The sequence below is a fragment of the Ailuropoda melanoleuca genome, chromosome 5 (genome assembly GCF_002007445.2).
Source record: "Ailuropoda melanoleuca isolate Jingjing chromosome 5, ASM200744v2, whole genome shotgun sequence".
Lineage (NCBI taxonomy): Eukaryota > Metazoa > Chordata > Mammalia > Carnivora > Ursidae > Ailuropoda > Ailuropoda melanoleuca.
This window is the reverse complement of record NC_048222.1, coordinates 80,669,510-80,697,481: the sequence shown is the minus strand read 5'-3', so window position 1 is coordinate 80,697,481 and position 27,972 is coordinate 80,669,510. Positions and strand designations below refer to the sequence as shown.

General features: G+C 39.5%; 1 protein-coding gene across 4 annotated transcripts in view; it reads right to left on the bottom strand.

The window, feature by feature from the left end:
* Positions 1 to 27,972, bottom strand: part of MSRA (methionine sulfoxide reductase A) — a 426,011-nt gene that overhangs the window by 377,947 nt on the left and 20,092 nt on the right. Inside the window, exon 1 of one of the 4 annotated variants that reach the window (XM_034661360.1) lies at positions 6,595 to 6,955. The exons of the other annotated variants lie outside the window; for them this stretch is intronic. Coding sequence (XP_034517251.1) covers positions 6,595 to 6,607 — 13 coding nt within the window. The 5' untranslated portion in view covers positions 6,608 to 6,955. Of the gene's footprint in view, positions 1 to 6,594; positions 6,956 to 27,972 lie in introns of those variants that run through there. 4 annotated transcript variants of the gene reach the window in all.

Sequence of the window (27,972 nt, the reverse complement as noted above, 5' to 3'; positions counted from 1 at the left end):
CTGGCAAAACACATAAGCCTACATATTCAAGAAGCTGAGTGAACCCAGGATAAATCCAAAGAAATCCATGCCAAGCCACATCACAACTGAACTCTGAAAACTAAAGACAAAGAGAAAATTTTTAAAAGTAGAGAGAGAGAAACATCATCTTACCTAGAAGGGAAAAACAACTGGAATAACAGCAGATTTCTTATCAGAAACCACAGAGGCAGAAGAAAGTGGTACAACATTTTTCAAGTACTGGGATAAAAAGGGAACTGTCAGCCCAGAATTCTATATCCCGCAAAAATATCCTTCAGGTAAAAGGGAAATCAAGACATTCTCAGCTAAAGGAAAACTAAAAAACTTGTTAACAGCAGACTGACTCTAAAAGAATGGAGAAAGGAAGTTCTCTAAGCAGAAATAGTAAGAAGGCTAAGAAACCACTTTGTGTTAAAAATGAAATATGACAATTATATTCCACGATACTGTATAAATACCATTTTATATGAGTGATTATAGTGCCCTGGTTAACATACCATGCAAAACTCTACACTAGAAAATAATTTAGAGATGACGAATGTGGTATTTGGGTTATGTCTACAAAAAAAATGTTCGACATCATGAGCTCATAGTCAAGTCTATAAATTCCTATTTATTTTACCATTATCTATGCTGAAAAGTCAAATTCAACTTACGTCACTTCAGCTTACAAGTTTTTCAAAAATGTAACCTGCTACAAGGGCTAATACTGCCTATGGATCCAGCAATCCCACTTTGGGGTCTATACCCAAAAGAACTGAAAGCAAAGACTCATACAGATTATCTGTACACACCCATTCTCAAAGCAGCATTATTCACAACTGCCAAAAGGTGGAAACAACCCAAGTGTCCATCAACAGAAGAACGGGGGGTGGGGGGGAGGTCTATAAGCACAATGGAATATCACTCGGTCTTAAAAAGAAAGGAAATTTTGACACATGCTACAACATGACTGAACCTTGAGAATGTAGTGCTAAGTAAAACACCCAGTCACAAAAGGACAAATACCATACGTATGGTTCCACTTACATCCGGTGCCTAAAGCAGTCAAATTCACAGAGACAGAAAGCAGAAGAATGGCTGCCAGGGACTACGGGAAAGGGAGAATGGGAAGCTGTTGTTTAATGGGTAGAGTTTCAGTTTTACAAGAAGAGTTCTGTGGATGGATGGTGGTGATGACAGCACAACAATGTGAATGCACTTACTGCCATTGGACTGTGCACTTAAAAATGGTTAAGACAGTAAAGTTTACGTTATGTATTTTTACTACATTTTTTTAAATTTTAACTATAAAAAGAATAGTATCTAATTTATTGAGCATTTGCTATGTATCAGGGAGTACACTAAGAGCTTTGCATGTTATTTCCTTATGTCTCTTCCCAAAGAGGAAGATAGCATGATCTGTTTTACACATGAAGAAACTGGGTTTGTACAACTCGACCAACGTTCAACAAGTAAAATATGGAGTCAAAATTCAAACTGAGGTTGGTGAGACTCTCTAATCCATGATGGTGAAGGATTAGGATAAAGAACTCCTAAGTCTCAGGAACAACTCAATATTTTCAAGTAAGGGAAAATAACTTACGGTGGCCGGCAGAAAAGAATATATGAACAGCACTGATCTATGGAATGAAAAGGATGGCATCACTACAGAGGGACTAATTCTTCAAAACCTAAACTTTAATACAAAAATATTTTCCACAAAACCTCAAGATCCATACTTTGGATGCATTCTCATTATATTGGAGCAAGAGATTCTTAACTATAAAACAGAGGAGAAAATTTTAATTCTTTGAACATGGTGGAATACAGAACACAAACAGGTAACTTCTTTCCTTTTCTACAACTGCTTCTAGAGAAATAAAATAAACTTGGCACAACCAACAACCAAATCCAGTCATGCCTTGCAGTTAGTGTTATTATTCATGACCTGCTGGGTAAATTCCTAACTTCAGTATTCTCTGAACCTTTTCTTTCACTTTACCAGAATTTCTACATACCCACCTCACCCTATTCCACCATGTTCTCTGGAACCCTGCTGATCACATCTCCTATCTGACCTGCATCCCATGGGGAAACACTGGAATGCTGCCCTCCTTTGCCCCACACCCTCTCACCTTCTTCAGTTTCTGCTATTCTAATTCCAAGCCTGGATTCACCCCCATGCTCACTCTCTCCAGGGCCACCACTTGTACCTGGAGTGACTTTGTACCTTCCTCTAGCAGCTCAAAGCACAGGGCTTGAGCAGGAAGGTTGGGCCTGAATTTCAACCCCCTCATAATTATACACAACGGTCTTGATTCTGCCCCTCTTGGGCCTCAAAGTGCCTCTGGAGAAAGACCTAGAAATAGGCTGTTCAACATGAACTGGCCTCAGCACCCCTTCATGATGTCTTATCACACTCTCAGTGATGATTGTTTTCGATACTCTAGTCTAGTCTCAAGATCCCACATCTACTCTCACTCTCTTAGTAAAGTTATTGGCAGGACTGAAGCCAGCTATTAAGCAGTGCCCTCAGCTCTCTACAAGTTTTCCTCACCACAGTCCCCTCAGCCTTCTTGCCACAAGGAGCACATAAGGAAGACTTCCAACTTTTTAGACAGTCTGTTGGCCTGCTCCATGCCTAGGCCATTCCACCAAGGCCTACAGCTCCGGGATCCTTTGGGGAAACGAGGAGAGGGAGAATGTAAGACAATGGAGGGCTGTGAGGGAGAGAATGACCATTCAGGGCCATTGTGTACTGGTCAAGTCCTTATTTTATATTGTCTCCAATGGTTACCTCGGGGGTTCTAACGCAGTCACAAAGAATGCCACTCCCTCTAAACTCATCATCAGTAACACAGACTCAGATTAAAATCAAGCATACTGCCTTTTGTTCCTCAACCATGATGGGAAAAGTTTTCTTAATCAAATAATCCTCAAGAAGATAATAATCTGCTTCACAATTTGGTTTATTCCTTCAATGAGTCCGTATTGGATAGCCATATGTACCAGTGCTAGGTCTTGTCTCGAGGACTGATGAGATGCAGATCAAAGCACTGGTAAACTATAAAGAGATACCCATCTATTGGTTATTCTTATCCTTCCCCTCCCTGCAGCTATGAATTCCTCATGTGCAGAAATTGTAACTTTGTCTCCCCTACATCCAGCATGGGGCCTGGCACAGAGCAGGCCCTCTGGGAATATTCGTTGAATTACTTCAGCAGTTCATACTGCAGCTGAAACAGTTCTCATCTCATTTCACGTGCTACCAGTCCTGACACAGGCCTTGGCCACCACAGCAACCTCCAAGCTCACCTCCTTGGTTCATGTTTCATCTCCTCTTAAGAATGTGAACCTATACCTCCTTTTCATATAAAAGAACAACTACATGGAATAAAGTCAGCCCACTAAGTTAAAAGCTCATTCATGTCTAGAATCAAGAGATGTATCATCCCTATGAGCCTTTATGTTAGTGAACAAAACTAAGGAAGCAAAATAAAACACTAGACAGCATGGAAAATGAACTGATTGGTGTGCTTAAAATACACAGACCCCTAGCAAACTTACTTCCTAAGGGCAACCCTCGCTTACAGATGTGAGACTCACCCTCTCTTCTCTTTCTCAGGAAAGAAAACAAAGAAAAACAAAAATCACTATAAACAGGCCGCTGTTTATGTTGTGGCCACATCTTCAAAAGTTCAACGACACCTACTTTGATATCTGTAAAATCTAGCATGTGAGCCGCGGTTCAATCTTCCCTATTTAATTTCTCACGACATTTGAATTGCTTATTGTATACGTCCATCAGAAGACTTGAACAACTGAAGCTTTTTGGCCAGTAAGATGCAGCAACCTGAAGAACGGTCCAACAAAGTTCCCAGAGCTGTAGGGACAACAGCTAATCTCCTGAGGTTTTATAACAAACCCTATAATACGTTCATTGTGCCATAAAGGTTAACATAATCTACTGAAGTAAGTCTCACTACGGTGCTGCTCTTTTCTATCTGGGCTTTTGTGCTTCTATTTTAAATCTATGCTCCCTTCCATCCACGCATGTGGTTTCCTTCCCTGTTACCCAAAATAAGTTCGTCAATAAAATATTAGCATGCTTAAGTGAGTACTCAATAAACATTTGCTCAGTGAATGAATAAATGACTGAATAATTATAAAATGCTGGGCTAAGGCCCCCTAAGAGGTTTCCACTAGTTTACAGAATTATGTGCTTGCATGTTCAGGTATACAAGTCTAAATGGGACTGAATAATAGGTATCAAGTAGCAGTTAAATATTAATCCATTTCTGTCTTAATAATTCTACATCAAAATCTATAATTCAAACTACAATGAATATATGCTGAGACAGAGTTCATTTACAATCATACTACTAGTATTTACGCACCTTAAAATAAGATTTGAAATATTAATACTGATGTGGAAAGAATTCACAGCCTAAACGTCAAAGTGTTTGTATAATAAAAGGTCTAAAAGTAAAGAAAAATGCCTCGTGTTAAGCCTAAATGTATGTGTTTAAAAATGTAATCAACAATTTTTAAACATACCTTTTAAAAAACGTTGTACAAAGGAGTGCCTGTTTTACACCCAGTTAACAAGGAACATTTTAATATGGGACTTTTTCATTTTAAGATATGTAACAAGTAGGCCAGAGAGAATATATTAGTAAGAAACTTTATCTGATGTAACAACTAATATTTACTATCAAATCTTAAGTCTAATAAACACCATAAAATGTAGCTTTACCAGTATCGAAAAATTTAATATTTCTTAAGATGTGTTCTGACATCTTTGTTTTCTAATTCACTTATTTCTTATTACCCTGTCAGAAAACAACTGGACATAAAATACTCCGGATATAAGATCAGTTTATTCTCACCGAGTTCGCTGCGAAGAAGTTCTGAAATAAGCTAGCAAATGATTCTTTTAATTTTAAGGGAAAATGGTCTCAAATAAACTAAAGAAGTCACATATTTAGCAAACCTCAATGATGAGAGGTTATGTTAAATGTTTAAAAAGTAAATGAAAGTAAATATAAATCGGTAATAAGACGGTCAGAATGAAAACGTAGCTCTAATTTCAACTTATTTGCTGAACTTTCTCTTTGTGTCCTGTGTTGTTGGTTGCTAGCATGGGTGTGAAGGGCCGATCCTGCGAGCAGTTCCACAGGAAGACTGTAGCCATGCAAGCATCTCCTTCCCAGTGCCTATCAGCATGTCTTTTCTGTCTTGGCGTCCATTTTAGGAGTATCAGCGAGGTGGTGTATAAAGAAGCTTATAAAACAAAGGTTGTCATTTTGGCAACCCATGTGAACACTAAGTGATTTCCTTTTATTGAAGATCAAAACATTGATTAGTAAAAAAGTTGAAGGAAATACTGAAGCTCAACTATGCAAACACCTGTATTAGATCTCACACATTTTTAACTCGTATTTGGATATTAAATGCCATTCTCAGAACTGCTGATGTATGTCATTATGATACCACAAAAACCATTTTAAACAATTGATCATTTAAGGCGCGCAGTAGTATAAAGCTACAAACAAAAAAAAAATTTTTTTTGTGAAAGGATTAACAAATCCATGATTACATGCTCAAAACAAAAGCATGGAGCAGTCTTTTATACTACCCAAAATGATTAGTACTTATGTGAATACATACGATTTCCCTGTATTCTTTTAGTATATGAAATAAAAAGAACATATATTATTATAGTAAGTCATAACCTAATGCTACAAGTCAAACTCTCTTCTTTAGAAACAGCAATACTTACTGACAATGAGGGTGGTCCACAAAAATACGTGCCTTACAGTTAACCTCTCCTACAATAATGCTGATTTTTAAGAGCAGAACTATCACAATCGAACCATAACCAGGCCTAATAGAAACTTTATTATTAAGAAATTAGATTTAAAGTATATATCCAAGTAAAATACTGGGTAATATTGAAAAGGAAATCCATGAACTTTCTAGATTTTCCTTCTACTTAAAACATTTTTGAGAGAGCCAAGCTATAGTAATCGTTTAATCATACAATCTAATCAACTAAAATAATGGAATTTTTCTCCAAGTATTGCAAACACAGCTTGCTATTTTTTATCCAAAAGATTAAATTTCTATTCTCTACCATTCCCAGCCATTTTCTGCCAACATTATAAAAATTACCTTTTATCATTTTCTTCTCACAATGAGAATTCCCTAATCGCACACATCTTTTAGACATAGACACCTCCCCACCCACCTCCCCACCCACCTCCAAAAACTGGTTCAGAGCAAAGACACACACAAAAATAATGACCAAGCTCACATTTCTTGTTTGCCCTTCAAACGAAGTCTGGTGTCTTCAGCTTGCCTTTCTGGTCTTCAGTGTTGTCACTCATTGCTGGGGGATGTAGTTTAGGACAGCATGAAGCAGCAGAAATAAAAGCTGTTGCTTTAAGAAAACGTTTTCTTAAACACATGGATAAAACAACTTTTACTCTGACTTCCTGGCTGGGTTGCATAAAATCTTAGAAAGGCTCCTTGAAACGTGAATGTCTACAAATGGGAAAAAATAAAATAAAATAAAATCTAAAAACTTACGTTCTGAACACATTCCGAAGGATGTCTGATTTGATTTGAAAGCAGGTTTGTACTGATGAACAAACTTTATTTTGTAGAAAATTAATATTCTCTCTAATTAGAAATTTGCCTTGCCATCTTCTATATTAATCCTGTCTCTCATGGTATAATCATACATGCAAAAAATCAAATACAGTATTTCCCAAATGCATGGACACTGTGGAAGCTTCATTTTGAAAAAGGCTTTTATTTCCCTTAATACCGGTGACTAAACGTCATTGTATGTACCAACACTTTCAAATAGCCCAAGAGACTTAAAAAGCCTTCTAAGTTTGAAAACCGAAAAGTTCTGAGTTTTTCTGTACCCCAGGACGGTTTTCTTTCCTGAAGCTCAAGCCGAGAAAGCAGACAAAAGAAGCTGATTTGACTGAGCTGTGCCAAGTCTTGCCTTTTTTTCTTTCCTCAGCTCTCCCTCTGCCTCTCTCTCTCCCTCTCTCTCTCTTTCTCTCTCACTCTTTTGCTCCCAGTATGGCAACCTTCCGAGCAGTCTTGGCGGAGGTCCAGCCTGTGCCAGTCTGTCTGAATTCTTGTCTCCAAAAGATGTCCTTTGCGGATCAATTAATACATTTGAAAACAGGAAACTGTGGTACGGGACCCAAATCCTGGCACCAACAGCATCGACTTCTGCCAAATCACCTTACAAATTTCATGGTATCCTACCTTTCATAATCATTACTAACATGTTCCCGGAGCAATAATGGAGTACTAGAAGCCATTCACTGTTCAGCGATAAGGAATCTGTTCCCTAGAAATGTCCATATGCGACATATGCACAACCTGCAGTAAATCAAAATTCTCCTGTGAGAAGAGATGTATGTAACTTTAATAAGCACCACATACTGTATTTCTTTTTATAAGACTTGCTTTTCCTTGCCCTGCTGCAAAGAATCATGGGAGGAGAGAAAAGGAGGCATGCAGATTAAAATTAAAACTGTATGCCCAAATAAGTCATCCTTTACCCTATGGGAAAAGAACATAGTTCTGATTGAACAGCAAATCCCATTATTAAGGAAATTCTAATATAAGCTGTACCCATCTAAAATTTTACCAGATATGAAGGGGGGAGAGAATTCTTTTCAAAATATAAATATCAATTAAAAGGGGAAGAAGAAACTTGGGGATAGATTTAGTAAAATTAAATATATATTTTGAACCTCAAGTTTCAACACAGTCACTTATTTACTATATTCATACCACTATAATTAATAAGTATAAATAAACACTGTTTATTTTTATTTGTACCATGTGCATCTTTTAAAGCAAAATAGTCCATGCTTCACACATCTACTTGTCCTTTGCAGACCAATTAATACATTTGAATAATACATTTGAAAACAAGAAGCTATGGTATGGTACCCAAATCCTAGACATTCTATACATTCCTCACTTTGCTCATCTATCAAATATAAAAATCAGTGACTTCCTCCTCTGTGGTTCCAAAATACTCTGCTTATACTCAGTATACCTTCACTCTAATTGTACAGTAGTTAGTTGAGTATATAGCCTTCACCAGCCAGATGCGCCATTCTCAGGCAGGACCTTGTGTGCTCAATAAATCTATTAGGTGAATAAATTATGACAATGGATCACATAAATATCACTCTGAAGTTCCATAAAACTGTAAAATATGATAATAAAAAACAAAACCACATATTACTAAATCATAAGCTGACAGATGAGAGAAATGCTACGAGATATTATAAGTGTTGAATTAAAGCACTAACAAAAGTGTTCTGGGTAATCCTTCCAAATAAGGGTGATGAGACATGGGCAGGATGACAGTGGATTTGCAATTTATAATCAAACTGTTGAAAAAGTTAAAGACGAAGAAAGAATCTTGAAAGCAGCAAGGAGAAGTGAATCCTCACGGATTAGGGGGCCTCAATAAGATTAACAGCTGATTGCTCACTGGAAGTCATGGAGGCCAGAAAGCAGTGGGATGACAGAGTCAAATTGTTGACAGAAAAGAAACATCCACCGGGAGTTCTACATTGGCAAAAGTCTCCTTCAAAACTCAAAGAGACACTAAGACACTCCCAACAGAACACTTATTCCTATAAGAAATACTAAAGGAACTTTCTCCTTCAGACTGAAATGAAACTAGACAGTAACTCAAATCCACATGAAGAAATAAAGAGCACAAGTAAAGGCAACCACAGAAGCAAATATTAAAAGTAGTATAAATGTGGGGTGCCTGGGTGGCTCAGCCAGTCAAGCATCCAACTCCTGATTTCAGCTCAGGTCATGATCTTGGGTTGTGAGATCGGGCTCCATGCCCACCTTAAGATTCTCTCTCTCCCTCTCCCTCTGCCCCTCCCCACCTAAAAAAATTAAAAAATAAAAAATAAAAGTAGTATAAATGTATTTTTTGTTTATAACTTTTTTCTCCTACCTGATTTGAAAGACAACAGCATAAAACAATAATTATAAATCTATGTTGATGGATACACAATACGTGAAGATGTAATCTGTGACAACAGGATAAAGGAGAGATAAAACAGAGTTACACAGGAGCAAAGTTTTCCTATATTACTGAAATTAAGTTGATATAAATCTGAATTAGATTGTTACAAATTAAAGGTTAACTTAAGAGCAACCACTAAGAAAGCAAGAGAATTAAAATGTTACCACAGGAATATACTTAACACACAAGAAGGTAGTAATGGAAGAACAGAGAGACAAAAAAGACAAAGAGAGAGAAAACAGTACGATGGCAGAAGTAAATACAACATCATCAGTATTCACATTAAACTTAAATGAATTAAGACTCCAATTAAAAGACAGAGATTGGCAGAATGGATTTAAATTCATAATCCAACTATGTGCTGTCTACAAAAGACACACTTTAGATTCAAAGACACAAACAGGTTGAAAGTAAAAAAATTTAGAAGTATATACCATGCAAACAGCAACCAAAAGAAAGCTGGAGTGGTTATACTAATATCAGATAAAATACATTTAAGACAAAAAATTGTTACTGAAGGCAAAGACATCTTATAATGATAAAAGGGTCAATTCATCAAGAAGATGCAGCAGCCATTATATACATACATACCCATAACCAAAGAGCCCTAAAATATATAAAGCAAAAAATGAAATAATTGAAGGAAGAAACAGACAATTCAACAGACAGACAATTTTCCAATAACAGGTGGAGACTTCAATACTCCACTTTAAATAATAGCTAGAACAACTATATAGATCAGCAAGGAGCAGAAGCTTGAACACTGTAAAGCAACTGACCTAACAGACATATACAGAACACTCCACTCAACGACAGCAGAATGCACATTCTTCTCAAGCGCACACGGAACATTCTCCAAAACAGACAATATATTAAACCATAAAGCAAGTGTCAATAAATTTAAAAGGATTGAAATCATACAAAGTCCTTCTCCAACCACAATGGAATAAAAGTAGAAATCAATCACAGGAGAAAAAGATTGGGAAAATCACAAATATATGGAAAAAATACTCCTAAATAACCAATGAAGAAATAATAAAGACTAGAGTGGAAATAAATAAAAAAGAGAATAAAAAACAATTTTCTAAAAAGTAGATAAAGATATTACAAGAAAACTACAGACCAATATTCCTTATGGATATAGATGCAAAAATTCTCAGCAAAATACTACCAAACTGAATCCAGCAACATATACAAAGGATTATACACCATGACCAAGTGGGATTTATCCCAAGAATACAAGGTTGGTTCAGCATAGAAAAGTCAATCAATGTACTATACCATATTAATAAAATAAAGGACAGAAACCACTCAATCAGCTCAGTAGACACCCAGAAAGCATATGACAAAACCCAATGCCTTTTTGTGATTAGAAACTTGGATCTACATAAAGAAAGGAAGAGTGCTGAAGATGCAAAAGTGAAAGTAAAATAAAAACTTTTATTTTTCGTATTTTAACTGATCTAACAGATAAGAGTTTGTTCAAAATAGGGGCGCCTGGGTAGCGCAGTCGTTAAGCGGCTGCCTTCGGCTCAGGGCGTGATCCTGGCGTTATGGGATCAAGGCCCAAATCAGGCTCCTCTGCTGGAAGCCTGCTTCTTCCTCTCCCACTCCCCCTGCTTGTGTTCCCTCTCTCGCTGGCTGTCTCTGTCAAATAAATAAATAAAATCTTAAAAAAAAAAAAAAGAGTTTGTTCAAAATAAAAGCAATGTACTTAATTATATATGCTTATATGTGTGTATGTATGTGTCCATTTGCATAAATACATGCTTATGCATGCTTAAATAGAAGTGAAACAAAAGACAGCAATGATATTAGGGTGGGAGAGAGGTATTAGGATTATTTTGTTATTATAAGATATTCACACTACCCATGTAGTAGGACAATGTTATTTGAAAGTGGATTTGGATTCGTTGTAAAGGTATATTATAAACTCTGGGGCAATCACTAAAAAAACTTTTTAAAAAAAAGTATAACTGATATACTGAGAAAAGAGAAAAAATGAGTTCATATAAAATGTTCAATCGAAACCACAAAAGGCAGGGGCACCTGGGTGGCTCAGTCGGTTAAGCATCTGCCTTCGACTCAGGTTATGATTTCAGGGTCCTGGGATCGAGCCACACATGGGGCTCCCTGCTCAGTGGGGAGCCTGCTTCTCCGTCTCCCTCTGCCTGCTGCTCCCCCTGCTTGTGCCCTCTTTCTCTTTCTCTGTCAAATAAATAAACAAAATCTTTTAAAAAATAAAATAAAATAAAATAAAACCACAAAAGGCAGAAAAAAGTAGAAGACAAAAACAGGAACAAAGAACAAGGGCAACAAATAGAAAACAGTAACAAATATGTTAGATATTTATCCAACTATATCAATAATCATTTTGAGCATCAAAGTTCTACATGTACCTATTAAAAGACAGAGATTGTCCAAGTGAATCAAAAACTTGTACACAAGTGTTTATAACAGTGTTATTCATAATAGCTAAAAAGTGAAAACAATCCAAATGTCCATCAACAGTTGAACAGGTAAACAAAATGTGGTCTAAACATAAAATGGAATATTTTTCAGCCATAAAAAGGAATTAAGCACTGATACGTGCTTTAACATGGATGAACCTTTGAAAAAAACTATGCTAAGTGAAAGAAGCCAGACACAAAAGCCCACATACTACACAATTCTATTTGTACGAATGGTCCAGAATGCACATATCCATAGACACAGAAAACAGACTAGTGGATGCCAGGGGATGGGTAGAGAGAAGAACAGAGAGGGGCTAATGGGGACTGGGTTTCATTTTGAAGTGATGAAAATGTTCTGGAATTTGTGGGGATGGCTGTACAACTTAATAAATATACTAAAAACTGCTCAATAGCATACCTTTATATAAAAGATGAATTTTATGGTATGTGAATTATATCTCAATAAAAATAAAGTTGCAGTCCATCTCCCCAGTATATTTGAGTATTTTGAATGATTACATCTCAAGGTAAGCCCACAAAAGCCCTTCTTCTTATAAAAAACACTACACATTAGCTAAAACCTTGTCCATGTGAATCTGCTCCAGGAGTCTACCCAACAAATTCTCGTGCTTTTCTCTGCTTTGACTTCTTGGTTAGACCCTAGCCAACTCCAGCACTCCTCGCCTCTCCAAACACAGCTCCCTTCTGCCCACTCTCTTGGTTCTGACTCCTCAGACAGTGCCTGCTCTCTTGGACTGCCAGGCCTGCCTTGAAGCACGCAGTCACTCTGTCTTCTCTCCCTAAATGCCAGCACCTAGTGAATTCAAAAGTCTGATAGCCACCCTCGGTTACGTGTTAGCAAATCTTCTCCCACAACTCAGGCAGCTCTTCATAGGCACCGTGACCCCAGCAAGCTTCAGGAGGCCTCCTCAGTGCTAACCCGGATCTGACTCAACACTTCAATCCCTGTCTTTCCTCCACGTCCCCATGGGTCCCTCTCCCAGCCACCTGCTTGGACAGGGCACTCTGTGTACCCACACAGGATACTGACTGTAAACTCACAATGGTAGATTCAGAAATATGGGGAATTTTCTTCCCATTTATGATTTATTGGTAGCCTCAAAAGCTCCTTTTGATTCAAGCTCTCAGACAGAAAATACAATGAAAAATGATTCTTCGAAGTTTTATAGAGTTGCAGATGGTAGCATGGTTAAGTTTTTCTACAGACTTGCCAAAGTCTACGAGGATAACAGAAGAAACAGATCAAAATGCATAAACTTGGTTGTTTTTCAAACTTTCTTCCAGGGAGCCCTGGAGCTTCCCAGAGGCTGGAGGGCCCTCAAAGAGGACAAAGAAAGGATAAGCAAGCAAGCAATGTTATAGGACATTACCACTGCAAAAACCACAGTAGTTCTGTTTTCATGATTTATAGTTATAAGGTTCATAAAAGATTTTAACAAAAAAAAATATTTTTCTTAAAAAGTAACATTTACAATCCTTTGTTTTGAGCCAATCTAGAAAAATACTCCCCAATGAACTAACCTAACAAGCACTTGTGAGGTTGTGGCCCTCTCAGAATATTTACAACATGAGCTAACATTGTCACCTACGATGTACGATGGTAGTGGGGAGCTACACCCTAAGCAGACTGAGAATATATCTACCTTGTTCACAAGACAGAAAATGAGGGAAAACTGGGACGCCTGGGTGTCTCAGTCAGTTCAGCGCCTACCTTCAGTAGGTCCTGGGATCAAGTCCCATGTCAGGCTCCTTGCTCAGTAGGGAGCCTGCTTCTCCCTCTGCCTGCTTCTCCCTCTGCCTGCCACTCACCCTGCCTGCCACTCCCCCTCCTTGTGCTCTCTCTCTCTCTCTTTGACAAATACATAGATAAATCTTTAAAAAAATATTTTAAATATCTCCCCAAATCCTAACTTTTCCATGTTCCATCATGGTGTCATAAAATAAAAGACAAATTGCCTTTCCACAAAGCTCACATGTGGAATTGTGATTGCCATCCTTCCTGAGGCTGATCCAAATTCCACCCATTCTCTCTCTGCTCTCCTCTCCTCCCCCACCTCCCTCTCCCCAGTCTCATCTTTTTCTCTCTTCTTTCTCCTCTCTCCCTTCTCCCCCATTAGGCACTTAGTTATTATCCACATTCATTGATTTCAAGCCAGTATTTACTGAGCACTCGCTTACATACAAGATACGGGGTTAGAAGCCAGAATGAACAGAGCAATGGCAACAACAAAAGGTAATCATGCATGAGTAATAATTATGCTAATAAGCACTTTCACATTCCTTAATTCATTCACTTCTCACCCAACCTTTGGAGGAAGACAGGTGTTATTTCACTCTACAGATGAGGAAACTGACATCGGAAGAAGTTATGTGACTTGTCCAGACCATCAGACACGTATCTAAAATACAGGAAACTGAAGCAACTATTCCAGATTCCATTACTAAATGAGCTCCAGAAGACAAAATGGACACATCCCACTACCAGCTTAACAGTCCCTCTGAATGGTTAATATATACCTCAAACTCCACTTCGTCAAACCAGAACTCTTCATTGTTCTCAGAAAAGTTCCTTCCTCTTTCAGCCTCAGTTTAATGGCACTCAGCTGCTCGACCTGAAAATCCAAGAGCCATCCTTGATTCACCCCTCAGGACCCACTAGAAAGGCTAGAAGGAAAAAGACTGCTAATGCCAAGTGTTGGTGAGGATGCTAGAAACTGGACCCCTCATACATTGCTGGAGGGAATACAGGAGGGTAAACAATGTGGCAGTGACTTGAAAAGTTCAACTTACACTTACCATAAGAACTAGCAATTTCCAGACCTAAGTCTACGTGCAAAAACACAAACCTGCACTTGAACATTCGTCAAGAAATTCTTCTGAATAGCCAAAAACCACAAACAATCCCCAAGGCCACAACATGGCAAATGGTTACACAAAATGTAGTCTATCAATGCTGCATGACAAAAAGGCATCAGTGACTAACACATGCCACATGGGTGAGCCTCAGAAACGTCATGCTAAGTAAAAGAAGCCAGACAGAAAAGATGACATAGTGTGTGATTCCATTTCTATGAAATACATTTTAAAAGATAAAACTCTACATAGAGAAGGGAGATCGTTGATTGTCTGGGGCTGGGGTGGGAGAGGGGACTGACTCCAAAAGGGCAGGAGAGAACTTTGGAGTGGACCAACGTGTTTCAGACAGTACTGTGTTAATGGTTTCACAACTGTATACAATATTTAAAAAGTCAAACTGCATGCCCAGAGCAGGTAAGTTTTATGCTATATAACTGACACCTCAATCTATACACACTGAGTATTAGAGTATTTACTACAACCAGGGACTGTATTAAGCCCTAAAGGAGATACTGAGATGACTAAGACACTGTCCCTAACCTAAAGGAGCTTCCATTCCTTTCCTTCCAGTTGTAAAAACAGGACAGGGAAAAAGAAATAACAGACATCATAAACCAAAAAATCACTGCCAATATACGGAACAGGCAAAGAATGTGACAGAGTCTGGAGGAAGGAGAGAAGACTGAAGCAAGGTGTTCAAGGAGGACTTACAGAGGATATTCTTTTTTTAGAGAGAGAGAAAGAGAACAGGAGTGGGGGGGGGAGGAGAAAGAGAATCCCAAGCAGACTCCCTACTCAGCACAGAGCCTGAATGAGGGGCTTGATCCCACAACCCTGAGATCATGACCTGAGCCAAAATCAAGAGTCGGACACTCAACCAACTGAGCCACCCAGGCACCCAGGATGTTACTTTTAATGGGGCCTTGAAGGATGACCAAAAATCCAAAAAGTGGAACCTGGAGGGCATTCTTGAGAAAAAAATCCAAGGGCAGGAATGCTTAAGACATGTCAGCCATCAGCAAAGCATTATGGACAAAGCAGAGGTCCACAAGGGGAGCAGAAAAGGTCCCAGGCCAGCTGAGCACCCACTACAAAGTCCCAAGGCATGTATTCACATCTCTCATGGGGTTTCCACAACCTCAGGCATTTCAGTGCCATGTTCGTGACTTTTCCCATATTTGAAATTATAGCATGATTTATTATATACTTAACATTCTTTCAACTAACTTTTTTTTAAGTTTATTTTAATAATCTCTACACCCAATGTGGGGCTCAAACTCACAACCCCAAGATCAAGAGTCACATGCTCTTCTGACTGAGGCAGCCAGGTGTCCCTAAACTAACTTCTTTTTAACCTAGATTAGTTTTTGAAGGAAATTTTATAATTTGTCATTAACTTTATAAAGGAAACTTTATAATACGACTATAAAATGAAAACCAGCATCATTTGCCAGAAGTAAAAAAAACTGTTAAAATGGGTGCTATTAAATTGCCAAAGCCTGTAGCTATTTGTAAACTTGAGGCCTGTATCTATTAAAAAAGAGAAAATAACAAGTGTTGGAGAAGGACTAAAAACATTCTAGCACCAAACTGACACTTGCACCTTGACAGAGTCAGAAGAGCTGAAAGATAGTAGAAAAAAGGAAGGGTCTTCTCACTGTGGCCCATGTTATACAATGCCACACGCTTGAACCATCTAGTATCATCTAATATCATTTCCACGTTTTGGGAAATGCTGGTCTACAGTAAATTCTAAATGGGGGGGTGATAAGTATAACAATAACAAATATTTATTTAGCACTTACTATGTGCCACTGTTCTAAATACTTCTCATTTCATTATTCCTCAGAACAGTAATACTGACCTCATATGAGCAGGATCAACCTCTTTTTCAGGCCAGGAAACTGAGGCACACAGACTTGAACTAACTTGCCCAAGGTCATACAGTTAATTAAGGGCAAAGATGGAACTTAACCCAGGCAGTCCATAGCCAGTCTGTGTGCACCTAATCACTACAATTGTGCGGATTCTCATGTGAGTGATAACTTGCTGGCTATGAGTAGCATGCTGAACTAAAGGAAAGAGAGGCCAGAAGACTACTGCAACCACCCAGGCATCAGATCCCACGGCCAGCTGGGACGGGAGGGTGAACTGCCACGTGATGTGGGCAGCAGAGGGCAGCAGAGGGCTATGGAGCAGGAGACAGGCTCCTGCCCAGACTTCTGGCAGGTGGGCTTCCAGTAGAAAAGGGGGATCTGAAGGAACAAGGCCAAGGCCCAAATCAGACACGCAAGGCCTACCCTAGAAAGAGAAGTGCTGTGAACACCACTGTTCTTAGGGGGTCAGAAGAAATCAATCCTGCAAAGTGGGATGAAGTCCCCCTCCCCCCATCTCCTGAAAACAGAGATACTGAAGGAACAGTGTGTCGGAGAAGCCAGGTGGCTAAAACACCAGGCCCTGCCCCTCAATCCCTGGGTAGCCACCCAAGACCCTCTAATGATCTAATACACGCCTCCCTCCCTCCACCCACCCCAGTTCTTTCATTGCACTTCCAAACCGTAGTACTGATATCATGACCTCTTCTTTCATTTGTAATTGGATTTCAGGTCTTTCTGTACCTTGGCCTGAACTTCCTCTTTCAAATTCAAAATATTCCCTTAGGAATGGTATCTAATTCTCAGAGGAAGTGTTTTAAAATTAAAATTAAGAAATACATTCAAATGCCACTTCCAAGCTTCTGACAGGTCTGAAACATCTTGAATGCAGACACTATTAATCCACAGACATCAAAACCGTTTTATTACCTTAAATCTTCCAAAAATCATTGTTTGAAAAAAAAATAGCAGACATAACTGTCAGAACAAGAAAAAAAGAAAACCTCCTTGAAAATTTCCTGTGCATGGCTTTAAAAGGAAGTTTCAAAAATTAAAAATCACTGATCTGGACTGCCCAACTGATGCTTAACTCAGACTTTATTAAATAAGCAGAAAAATTAGACATTGTAGGTTTGTGATTTACTCTTGGAAAAACTGTGATTTCTTATTTCCCAGGAGAAAAGCTTTAAGAGCATCAATAGATTTCTCTGGATATCAAATATTTCCCCATTATTCTGAGTAAATTATATTTAGATCAAAAGCAGATGGATTAAATTTCCCTTAAAATACCCAAGAGATTTTTAAAATACAAGGATTTTTAAAATACAATGTCACATATCCAAAAACAATATTTTATCCTAATACCTGCATGGCAATGTCTCCCCATTAAAATAATTAGCCAGAAAAAAAAAAAAAAACCTAATTCTGAGTTTTAGAGGTCCTACATTCAAAATAACTTATTAAGACTAGATTTTCATTTGCTGATGCTAAAATGAAATTCATAATCTTTGGTGCCTTTTAAAATCCCTGGAAATATGCCTTTATATTTTTGTGTTTAGTCTGGAACAAAACTGTATCTGAATTACTGATGAGTGAGATGGGAGTCCGAATTTTATTTAAATACTATGTATGCAACAAGGAACATAAATGCAGTTAAGCATTTCCAAATTCTTGATGAAGTCACCCCCTCATCAGTGCCACAAAGTTCACAGCTTAATTGTTCTCATCTATGTTATTTCTGTCTTCCTGACAAAACGATAAGCTCCTTAAGAGACTATTAACTTTTTTAATCATCTAGTAAAATGTAATACATGTGACAAGACTAAGGGAGCTCACAAACACCCCTTCATGGAAAGAAGGGCCCTCCAAACCAAATCTCTCATTACCATCTCCCCCATTCTCTCTCCTTCTTAGTCTGGCATCCAGTTCACGCTCTAATATTACAACATTTAACCCTAGATCAATGTTGGAAAAGTCCACCATCTTAGAGAAAACAATTTGATATATCAATTTTTGAAATAGAAGGTGAGGCCCTTAAAGCATGGATATTAGCTAGAACCCATGTCAAAGAGAAGTGCTCAATCTGTGAGAAAAGATTTCCAAACTGTCTGAGAGGGAGGGTGAAAGAATTGAGGACAGGGAAGGGTGGGAGGTTGGAACCTGAGAGGCGCGAGGTTTGTCATGCATGCTGAGACAGGCTGGAGGAAACCGTGACTGAAGGTCCAGCCAGAAGGCACCTGGGAGCAGGAGTACCCAAGGCTGCATTTGCACCTCTGTGCTGTGCCATAGGCGGTCAGCCGCCCCTCCACCACTCCCCAATCTTCGGTGAAGTCTAGAACATTCCCACCTTTATTACAAGTGGGGTTTTTGTAGATATAATGTTAAGGGGTCTATTCAGTACAAAAAAGGGATTAGTACCTGGGGATGCGGGGACCTAGAGGCAGAGGTAACCAACCGAACATAAGCATCCTATATACACACACGCACTCCAGAATTGAGAGACTCTTCAGGATGGCTTTGGACTTCCGTGATTAGGAACTGGTGTTTAAGCCAAGAGCAGGAGGTCTCAAATGCCAAGTGGGTGCCAGCAGCTTCAAAGCAGAACTCCTGCATGTGGCCTCACCAGACTGGCCACGTTTTGCCCTGGTTCTCTCCTGATCAACACCTTCCTGAGGCCAATCTGGGATTGCCCTAAGACTGGATCTCCTGTGCAGCCCCGCCCAGGTCTGCCAGCTCCTCCTGGTATCCGGCCCTATCCTCCCCCAGAACTACTTCTGCTTCAGTGCATGTTGTGACATCTTGCCCAAGCATTTCCCCAGCACTCAACTTCAACCTGCTTCTGCATTCTGTTTGCCCTTTCTCTTTCTAGACTGACACTTTATAGGACAGCGGCTTGCTATATGGCCACTGCGGAAGACCTGGCACACAGTAATTAGGAGGACACTAGTCTTTGGAAGGGAAAATTATAGACAAATTTCACTTTTAGGGGGCAGAGTTGCAGGCTGGTATGGAACCGACAGTCTGCAGAGAACAAGGTCCACATGTAGTCTGTGTGGAAAGAACTTTTTTTCATTGGGGAAACCATGGTGTGGTTCTACTTGTAAATAGCCTATGAATTTGCTTCAACTGTACTCTCACATATTCAGATATAGAAAAAAAACTGGTCTCTAAGAAATTTCAAGACGAAACCCCGATTTTTAAAAAACTATAAGTAGCCATATCTCATGGAAATGTAATAATAATAAGGAAGGATAAACTTAGTTCAGAGGCAGAGAGAGAGAGAGTCACAGTAGCCAAAGTAACTTTCTCCAGACTGAGAAAGAGACTATCAGGAGAAGCTGTCACTATATTTGCGACCATGTTGCCTTCCTCCATTTTCTTTCCCTTTCTCTGCCTTTTCCTCCAGGGGAGAAAAGAACAGAAAAGAAGAGGGGGTGGGGGAAGCAACTGCAACCATGCAAGAAAGACGCAGAGCTTGGGCTGGAGGTAATAAGCTTCTGAGGAAAGGAGATCCATTTTTAAGGGAAGAGAGGAAGTGTTAAGCATAATACCAAGAAAGCACTTAAAACCATTGCATGAATAGAAGAAGAGCCTACAGGAACTTTGCTTTCAAGCACCTTTTACAGATAAATGAAAGAGCGTCCTGGGAAGGTATGTAAATTGCACAACGCTGCACAGAGAAAAGAAGCACAGGCAAGACCCAGAACTCATAAGCCCCTCGAGTGGTCATTCCCCGAGGCCACAGCAGCTTCTCACCATGGTTTTGGGGAGCAAAACAAAACTGGCCAGAAGAGAAAAGCATTCCGTGGCTTGTGGGAGTCATCATATAGGCCATGAACCCTGTGATTATTAACTCCTGAAATGTGAAACATGGAAGACTAGTAAAAGCTTTCCTTAAAGTGGGGGTGGGGGGAAGCCAAGCTTTCTTAATGCAATACTTGATAACAGTTGGGCTAAGGAACAAAGCCATTCCTTTATACTGGGAGTTCACCTATCCATAAATGTTATGGCTTCTAGTGAGGAAGAATGGCAATCATTTAATAGAGGGCTTTATTTTTCTAGAAAAAAACATTAAGTACCAAATCGTATTGCTGAGCCAGGTTCTAACACTCACAAGGTTCTTGCAACCTAGATATGTTGTTCTGTGTCATGTGCCTGGAGGGAAATGCTCGATCCATGGGCAAGGCCATGATAAAGCTTCCAGGGGCACCTCCGTGGGGTGGCTTCCCAGTGACCCAAGTGGGCAAGAATCCCAGCCAGTGGTGGGATCTTTGAAAACGACAGTGAAAATTGGAAGAGTCTAAATGTCTGGCACACAGGTAGCCCTACCTATCATAGCCTTCTACCTGTGGCTCTGTGAAAAGCTAGCTAGAGACCACTGCTTTGAAACTGGCAATTCTCACTTATTTCCCATGAAACGCACATCCGGAGCGAAAGGGAAGAAAGGCACCTATATTCGTCTGGTTCCAAGTGACAACATTCTACTTGAACAGGCTGAACAGAGAGACACAGAGAGAAAGACAGGGAACCTGGTTTTTGTTTCACAGAGTCCAAGGAAATGTTGAAGGATGAAACCATCGGAAGGGCAGGAAGGCAGTCAGATCTCCGAAGCAAGCACAGTGAGAGCCAGGCCTGCGTGCCGTCTCTGCCTCCTTCAACGTGAAACTTCCCCCTCTCCTAGTGGAAACAGACCTTCCCCGAAGAAGCAACTCCAGAACAACTCAGCTGTCAGCTGTCCTAAGTCAGCTCCACACTTGTACAGTTCACAACTCCTGGCTCTGAAGAGGCCCTGGGAGGGAGACAGAGCCCAGACGGGTCAGAGCCCACTGCAGGAATCAGCGGAGCAGGGCAGTCACTGCGGAGAGTCTGGCTCTTGCAGGAGCCGTGTGAAGGGGACTGAAACAGCTCCTAGACAAGAAGCCTGGTGGGCCGGCCAAGCCGCTGAGCAGCCACCCCCATCTCTGTCATCCCAGGTGGCAGGTTTGTTCATAAGCGTATACATATGTGAACTGCCCAGACATATAATCTCTCATATTTCAGCTTCCATTCTTATCTCCAACGTGGCTTCTGATACTCAATACCAAACTGGCTGAGGAGAAGTGGAGGGGGAAGGAGAAAGGGATGAGGGGGAGAAGGGAGGAGGGGAGGAAGGGGTAGGAGGGAGGAGAAGAACAAAAAGGAAGTTTCAAAATTGCAGACATCTTCATTGCACTCACCTCTCCCCCTCCAAAAAACAGTTATGAGATACTTATTAGGAAGCAGTAACTAAATTTTCCCACATTGGCTTTGTATCAGCTCTAAATCAAAAAACTATTTTGTGTTTCATTTCCTATGCTACTCTTCTTGACAGAAACTGGTTGGGCTTACATCCCAAAACCTTTAAAGAATTAAGCATGAAAGTGGAAAAAGTAGTAACAATACAGGGTGAATACAATGCTCTGATATACTCCATGACACATACAAATCATGCAGTAACAGTCTAAAGATAATTAGGAAGGATTAACATATTGCTGAGGATGGATGAATGGGACCAAAGGACTACACAAGTCTCTTCCTAAAAAGGACAATAAGAAGTTGCCATACCCAGATCCCATGTGGTACTGATGATATCCAAAAGGACAGAATTGTAAGAAACCCATTAATACACAAATTGTCAGAAATCTCAAAAGCAGGGAGAGGAGGAGAGGAAGGGAGGGTGAGAGAGGAGGGGAGGAAGGGAAGGAGAGACAGAGGGGAGGAGGGATGAGGCAGGGAAAGATCAAGGAAGGAAGACTGACCAGGAAAATAACCATGAATTAAAAAAAAAAAAACAAAAGGGGACAGTACTGCAGAAGATAGCATCCACATGGCAAATGACAAAAGCAGTTTAAATTTAAATGGATTTATCTTGTGGTGTCTGGGTGGCTCAGTCAGTTAAGCGTCCGGCTCTTGGTTTTGGCTCAGATCATGATCTCAGAGTCCTAAGATCAAGCCCCGAGTTGAGCTCCATGCTCCACTCCCCAGACAGAGTTGGCCTGGGATTCTCTCTCCCCCTCCCCTTGCCCTTCCCCTAAATCTAGGAAAATGGAACACAGAGATGGGGGCCCCCTAAATGCCAACAACTGCAGCTATCACTATGGTTAAGGGCTCTACAAACACCCCAATAAAGAACCACCAGAGCTCCACTAGAACTCTTCTATTGACAGAGGGTACACTGAACCACAAAGCAGTTCGCTTGCGAGAAAACTGGTGTTGGCCAATCAGGAAGGAGGCCGTCTCTGGAAAGTGGGAAAAATGGAAGCTGAGTAAAGGCACACCCATCACCCATGTTGGCCACCCAAAGTCATCTGAGAGAACCTGTTTTCCCAAGAGGTGAGAAGAATATGGACTTAGGTAATCATTGACCTCCCTGCCTCACAGGTGGATCAGCAGCCAATCCTTCGGACAGGAAGGCTGGCCCAGGACAGGAAACCGAGGTTACAGTGAGCCTGCAGCTCTTTTGGTGAGTATGATGTCGTGACACAGTCATCAGCCAATTTCACAGAACAGGGGGCAACAGAACAGCAGTAAGCAGTCCCCTACATGTCCTCACTGAACCCCCATCATCCTGCAAAAAAGCCACTCTGTACAAGCTGCCAGGAGCCAGGTTATCATGCTTGGCTCCTTCTTGACTGTCTCATCTATTCCCAGAAACATCTGCTGGATGTTTCCATTTTACGAATGAGAAAATTGAGGCAAATTTGTTCATACTGTTCATTTGTTCATCATTACCATATGCTGGTAAGCACATGAAGTGAAATTCAGCATCACTGTCCAAACATGAAATGTCTGTGCTTTCCACCAAACCAACCTGTCCCTGTCTAGAGAATGCATTTCTGAATGCTGCCTGTTTACACTGAGGCAGCAGACATCTACCTATGGTCATGAAAGGTCCTGTAGAGAGACATAATAAACAGGCATTCATTTCCCAGAATCATACACCACGGCATAAATGAGTTTCCATACCTTGGTATTAAGCCAAGAGAGGAAAATGGTACCCTCGGGAGAAAAATATGAATGATACTAAAGGAACGCAGCAAGCTCGATAAATCCAGAGACAAATATTGCTATGTGATCTCTCTAGTAGCTATGCGGGTACTGATAGCCTTACAAAAGTTCTTTGTGGAACTTGTTAAATCATAAAATCATCTCTTGATTCTACAACATAAAACAATGTCTTTTTTATGTAAACACAACCTTGGGGAAACTGCAGATAACTGTGGATCTTTTTAAGATATTTTCTTCTGTCACACTGGGAGACATTTCCTTCACTCACCAATATTTTTACATATTTGTAGAAAGACTTCTCTTCCATAAATATTAAACACAAATCATATTGTAGCAGCTAAGACCTCAGATCTCCTCCAATAACTATTTGAAAAGTCAGCCATTGGGCTCACACAAGCAGTCATAATCAAATTTCTAAAGACAGATAGTTTGTGCTGGAAGGTAAGTTAAAAACAGAGCATCCATTTATCGAAATTCATTAATATTAATATCTATTGACCTGCACCATACTAAAAGGATTTTATTGAACAGACAACTTCCAAACACAATATTCACAGAGTATAAACTCAATCATTCTTTCATTCATCTAACTAATAATTATTGTGCAACATAAACATGCATAGGCATGGGGGGATACAAATATAAGCCCTCACTAAGCTGAAAATGCAGTTATAGAGACAACATATGCATAGTTTAAATTAGATCACTATTATAAAGTTAAACAATTATAAGACAACAATACATGATGTCTTCAAACAATCTGATTACATGCCAAGTGAGCAGCAAAGAAAAGAAATAGCTAGAAGTGCATAAGAGAGGAGGGTCAAAATGTGCTGGAAAGTAAGAGAAGACATTACTGAGAGAGGAGGAGGTAAGTGGGTAAAAGGAAGCTCCTCAAAGAGAAGAAAAAGGGATGTTATCAGTAAAAGCATGTTCTGGAGAGAACAGATCAAGCAAGCTAGAAAAAAATTGTATGTGTAGCATAATATACTTATTACACATATATCTACAATATAAATTGTAGATGCAGAACATAATATCTCTACCAATTAATAATCGATAAGCAAAAAACCACAATAAGTTTACCTTTCAGAGATCAAAGGAGCATATTTGCTTATTTTCCTAACTTAAGGACTCAGGCCACTGTTTATCTAGCTCATTTCCACCAAAACAACAAACTTGTCAAAGCTAAAGACTTTGAAACTCCCTCAGAACAAAAAAATAACAATGAATATGTAACTACAGTGTAAAGAGCCATCAACTTGAGAATGCTACACTCCACCAGACCCTTTAAAGATCATTAAAGTCATGTACCTTGCTATCATGAAACGCAGCAACGCAGACAACAGTAAAAGTCAGGGAAAGGGGGCAGGAAAGGTCAGCCCATGAAGTAAGTGCAATTCAAGTAATTTGTTCGGGTTGATGATCAAAGTAAGAAGTTAATAGCAGTTATCAAGCTAAGAACTACACAAAATACTACTGCTGACAAATACAGACATGTTAGAGTAGGAAGGGCCTTTGGAAGTCAACTAGATCTACACACAACCATACTCTGCTTTCTTTTCAGGTGGGCACTGGCCAACGACTCGGGGTCTAGGCCTCAGTTAACTGAAGAGGCACATGTGGAGCAATTAAAAGTTTGCAATCATCAGGATACCTGCGTGGCTCAGTCAGTTAAGTGTCTGCCTTCAGCTCAGGTCATGATCCCAGGAGCCATGATCCCAGGCTCCTGGGATCGAGTCCTGCATTGGGTTGCTTGCTCAGCAGTGTGTCCGCTTCTTCCTCTGCCTGCCACTTCCCCCACTTGTGCGCGCTCTCTCTCTAATAAATAAATAAAATCTTTATTAAAAAAAAAAGTTTGCAACCATCTTATGATATCAAGAGACAGGAGTAGCTCTGACAGGAAAAAAAAAAAAAAAAAAAAGGAAAACCCAAAGAAAGACTTCATGGAACTACATAGCAGTAATCAAAAAACCTTTCCTATAAAAGGTCAAAGGATAAATGTTTTAGGCTCTGAGGGTCATACGATCCCTGTCACAACCACTCAGTTCTGGTATTATACCACATAAGCCAACATAGACAATAGATGAACTAATAAGTACGCCTGTGTCCCAATAAAACTTTATAAAAACAGGTGGTGGCAGACCTGTTCACAATAAAACTTTCAGCAAATTAGGAAAAGAGGGGAACAACCTCAATTCAATAAAGATCATCGGCAAAAAAAACACCTACCATGAAAGACTGAAGGCCTTTCCCCTGAGATTTAGAACAAGATAAAGATGTCCACTCTCACCACTCTTACTTAACATAGTACCCAAAGATCTAGCCACTGCAATAAGTCAAGAAAAAAAAAAAAAAATGGCATACAGATTAAAAAGGTCTCTATTTCCAGGTGACAGTGTTGTCTATGTAGGAAATCCTAAGTAGTATATATACACACATCTCCTAGAACTCATAAGTGGGTTCAACAGGGTTGGAAGATACAAGATAAACACACAAAAATCAACTGCATTTCTATGTACTAACAGCAAACATATGGACACCAAAATCAAAGACATATTACCATTTACAATCACTCCAAAAAAAAAAAAACTGAAAAACTCAGGTATAAATTTAAATATGCACAAGATCTATACACTAAAAATTATAAAATGCTTATAAAAGAAATAAAAGAAAACCAAAAAAATGCTCATAGATTGAAAGACTCAACATGGTAAAGATAATAATCTCCCCAAATTGTTTTATAATTTTAGTATAATTTCTATCAAATCCTAGGAAGATTTTTCTAAACACAGATAACTTTATTCTGTGTGTGTGTTTATTCTTTTTTATTGTGGTAAAATACACATAACATAAAATTTGCTATCTTGGCCATTTTCAAGTGTGTGTTTCAATAGTATTAAATACATTCATTCACATGTTCTGCAACCATCACCACCATCCTTCCCTATAACTCTTTTCACCTTGTAAAACTGAACCTCTATACCCATTAAACACCAACTCCCCATTCTCTCCCCACAGAGCCTCTGGCAACCACCACATTCTGCTTTCTTGCTTTATGATTCTGACTACTCTAAGTACCAAATAAGTAGAATCATACAGTATTATAGCTAAGTTTATTCTAAAATTTATATGGAGGGGCGCCTGGGTGGCTCAGTCGTTAAGCATCTGCCTTCCACTCAGGGCGTGATCCCGGAGTTCTGGGATCGAGCCCCACATCAGGCTCCTCTGCTGGGAGCCTGCTTCTTCCTTTCCCACTCCCCCTGCTTGTGTTCCCTCTCTCGCTGGCTGCTTCTCTCTCTGTCAAATAAATAAATAAAATCTTTAAAATAAAATAAAATAAAATTTATATGAAAAGGCACAGGTCTCAGAACAGCTAAAAACAATCTTGCAAAAGAATAAAGTTGGAGGGGTGATTCTGCCCAATATCAAGGCCTACTATAAAGCTACAGTAACCAAGATAGCGTGGCAGAGAGATGGACACATAGATCAATGGAAAATAAGAACCCAGAAGTAGCCCACACAAATGTGTCCAATTGATTTATGACAAAGGTGCAGAAGCAATTCAATGGAGGAAGGTTTCAACAAATGGGTGCCTCAGCAATTGGATATCCATAGCCTTAAAAAAAATGAACTTCAGGGGCACCTGGGTGGCTCAGTCATTAAGCATCTGCCTTCGGTTCAGGGCATGATCCCCGCGTTCTGGGATCAAGCCCCACATCAGGCTCCTCCACTGGGAGCCTGCTTCTTCCTCTCCCACTCCCTCTGCTTGTGTTCCCTCTCTCGCTGGCTGTCTCTCTCTCTGTCAAATAAATAAATAAAATCTTTAAAAAAAATGAACTTAAATCTCAAACCTTAAACACTTAACTCAAAATGGATCACGGACTTAAATATAAAATGTAAAACTCTAAAACTTTTAGGAAAAAAAATTGGAGAAATCTTTGGGATCAAGGCTAGGCAAAAAATTCTTAGACTTCACACAAAAGCACAATCCATGAAAGAAAAAATGATAAATTGGAACTCACGAATATTGAGAACTTTTACTCTGCAAAAGACCCTGTTACAAAGATTTAAAGAAAAAAAAAAAAACCTACAGTGAAGGAGAAAATATTTCCAAGCCATGTATCTGGCAAAGAACTAATATTTAGAACAAAGAACTCACAAAACTGAACAGTAAAAAAACAAATAATTCAATTAGAAATGTCTACCAAAGACATTCCATTGAAGAGGATATATAAATGACATGAGAGCACATGAAAAGATGTTCAGTATCATTAACCATCAGGGAAATAAAATTCAAGTCATGATAAGATAGCACTACACACCTATCAGAATGGCTAAAAATTAATAGTGACAATATCAAATGCTGGGAAGGATGCAGAGACTGAATCGCTCACACATTGCTTTCGAGAATGTAAAAATGGGATGACTCTGCAAACACTGTCACTTATGAAACTAAACATGCAACTACCATATGACCCAGCAATTACACTCTGGGGCATTTATCCCAGAAAATATAAACTATGTTCCCATAAAAACCTGCACACAAATTCATACCAGAAGAATCCAGATGTCTTTCAACGGGTAAATGGTTAAACAAAGTGTGGTATAGCCATACCAAGGAGTACTACTCTGCAATAAAAGG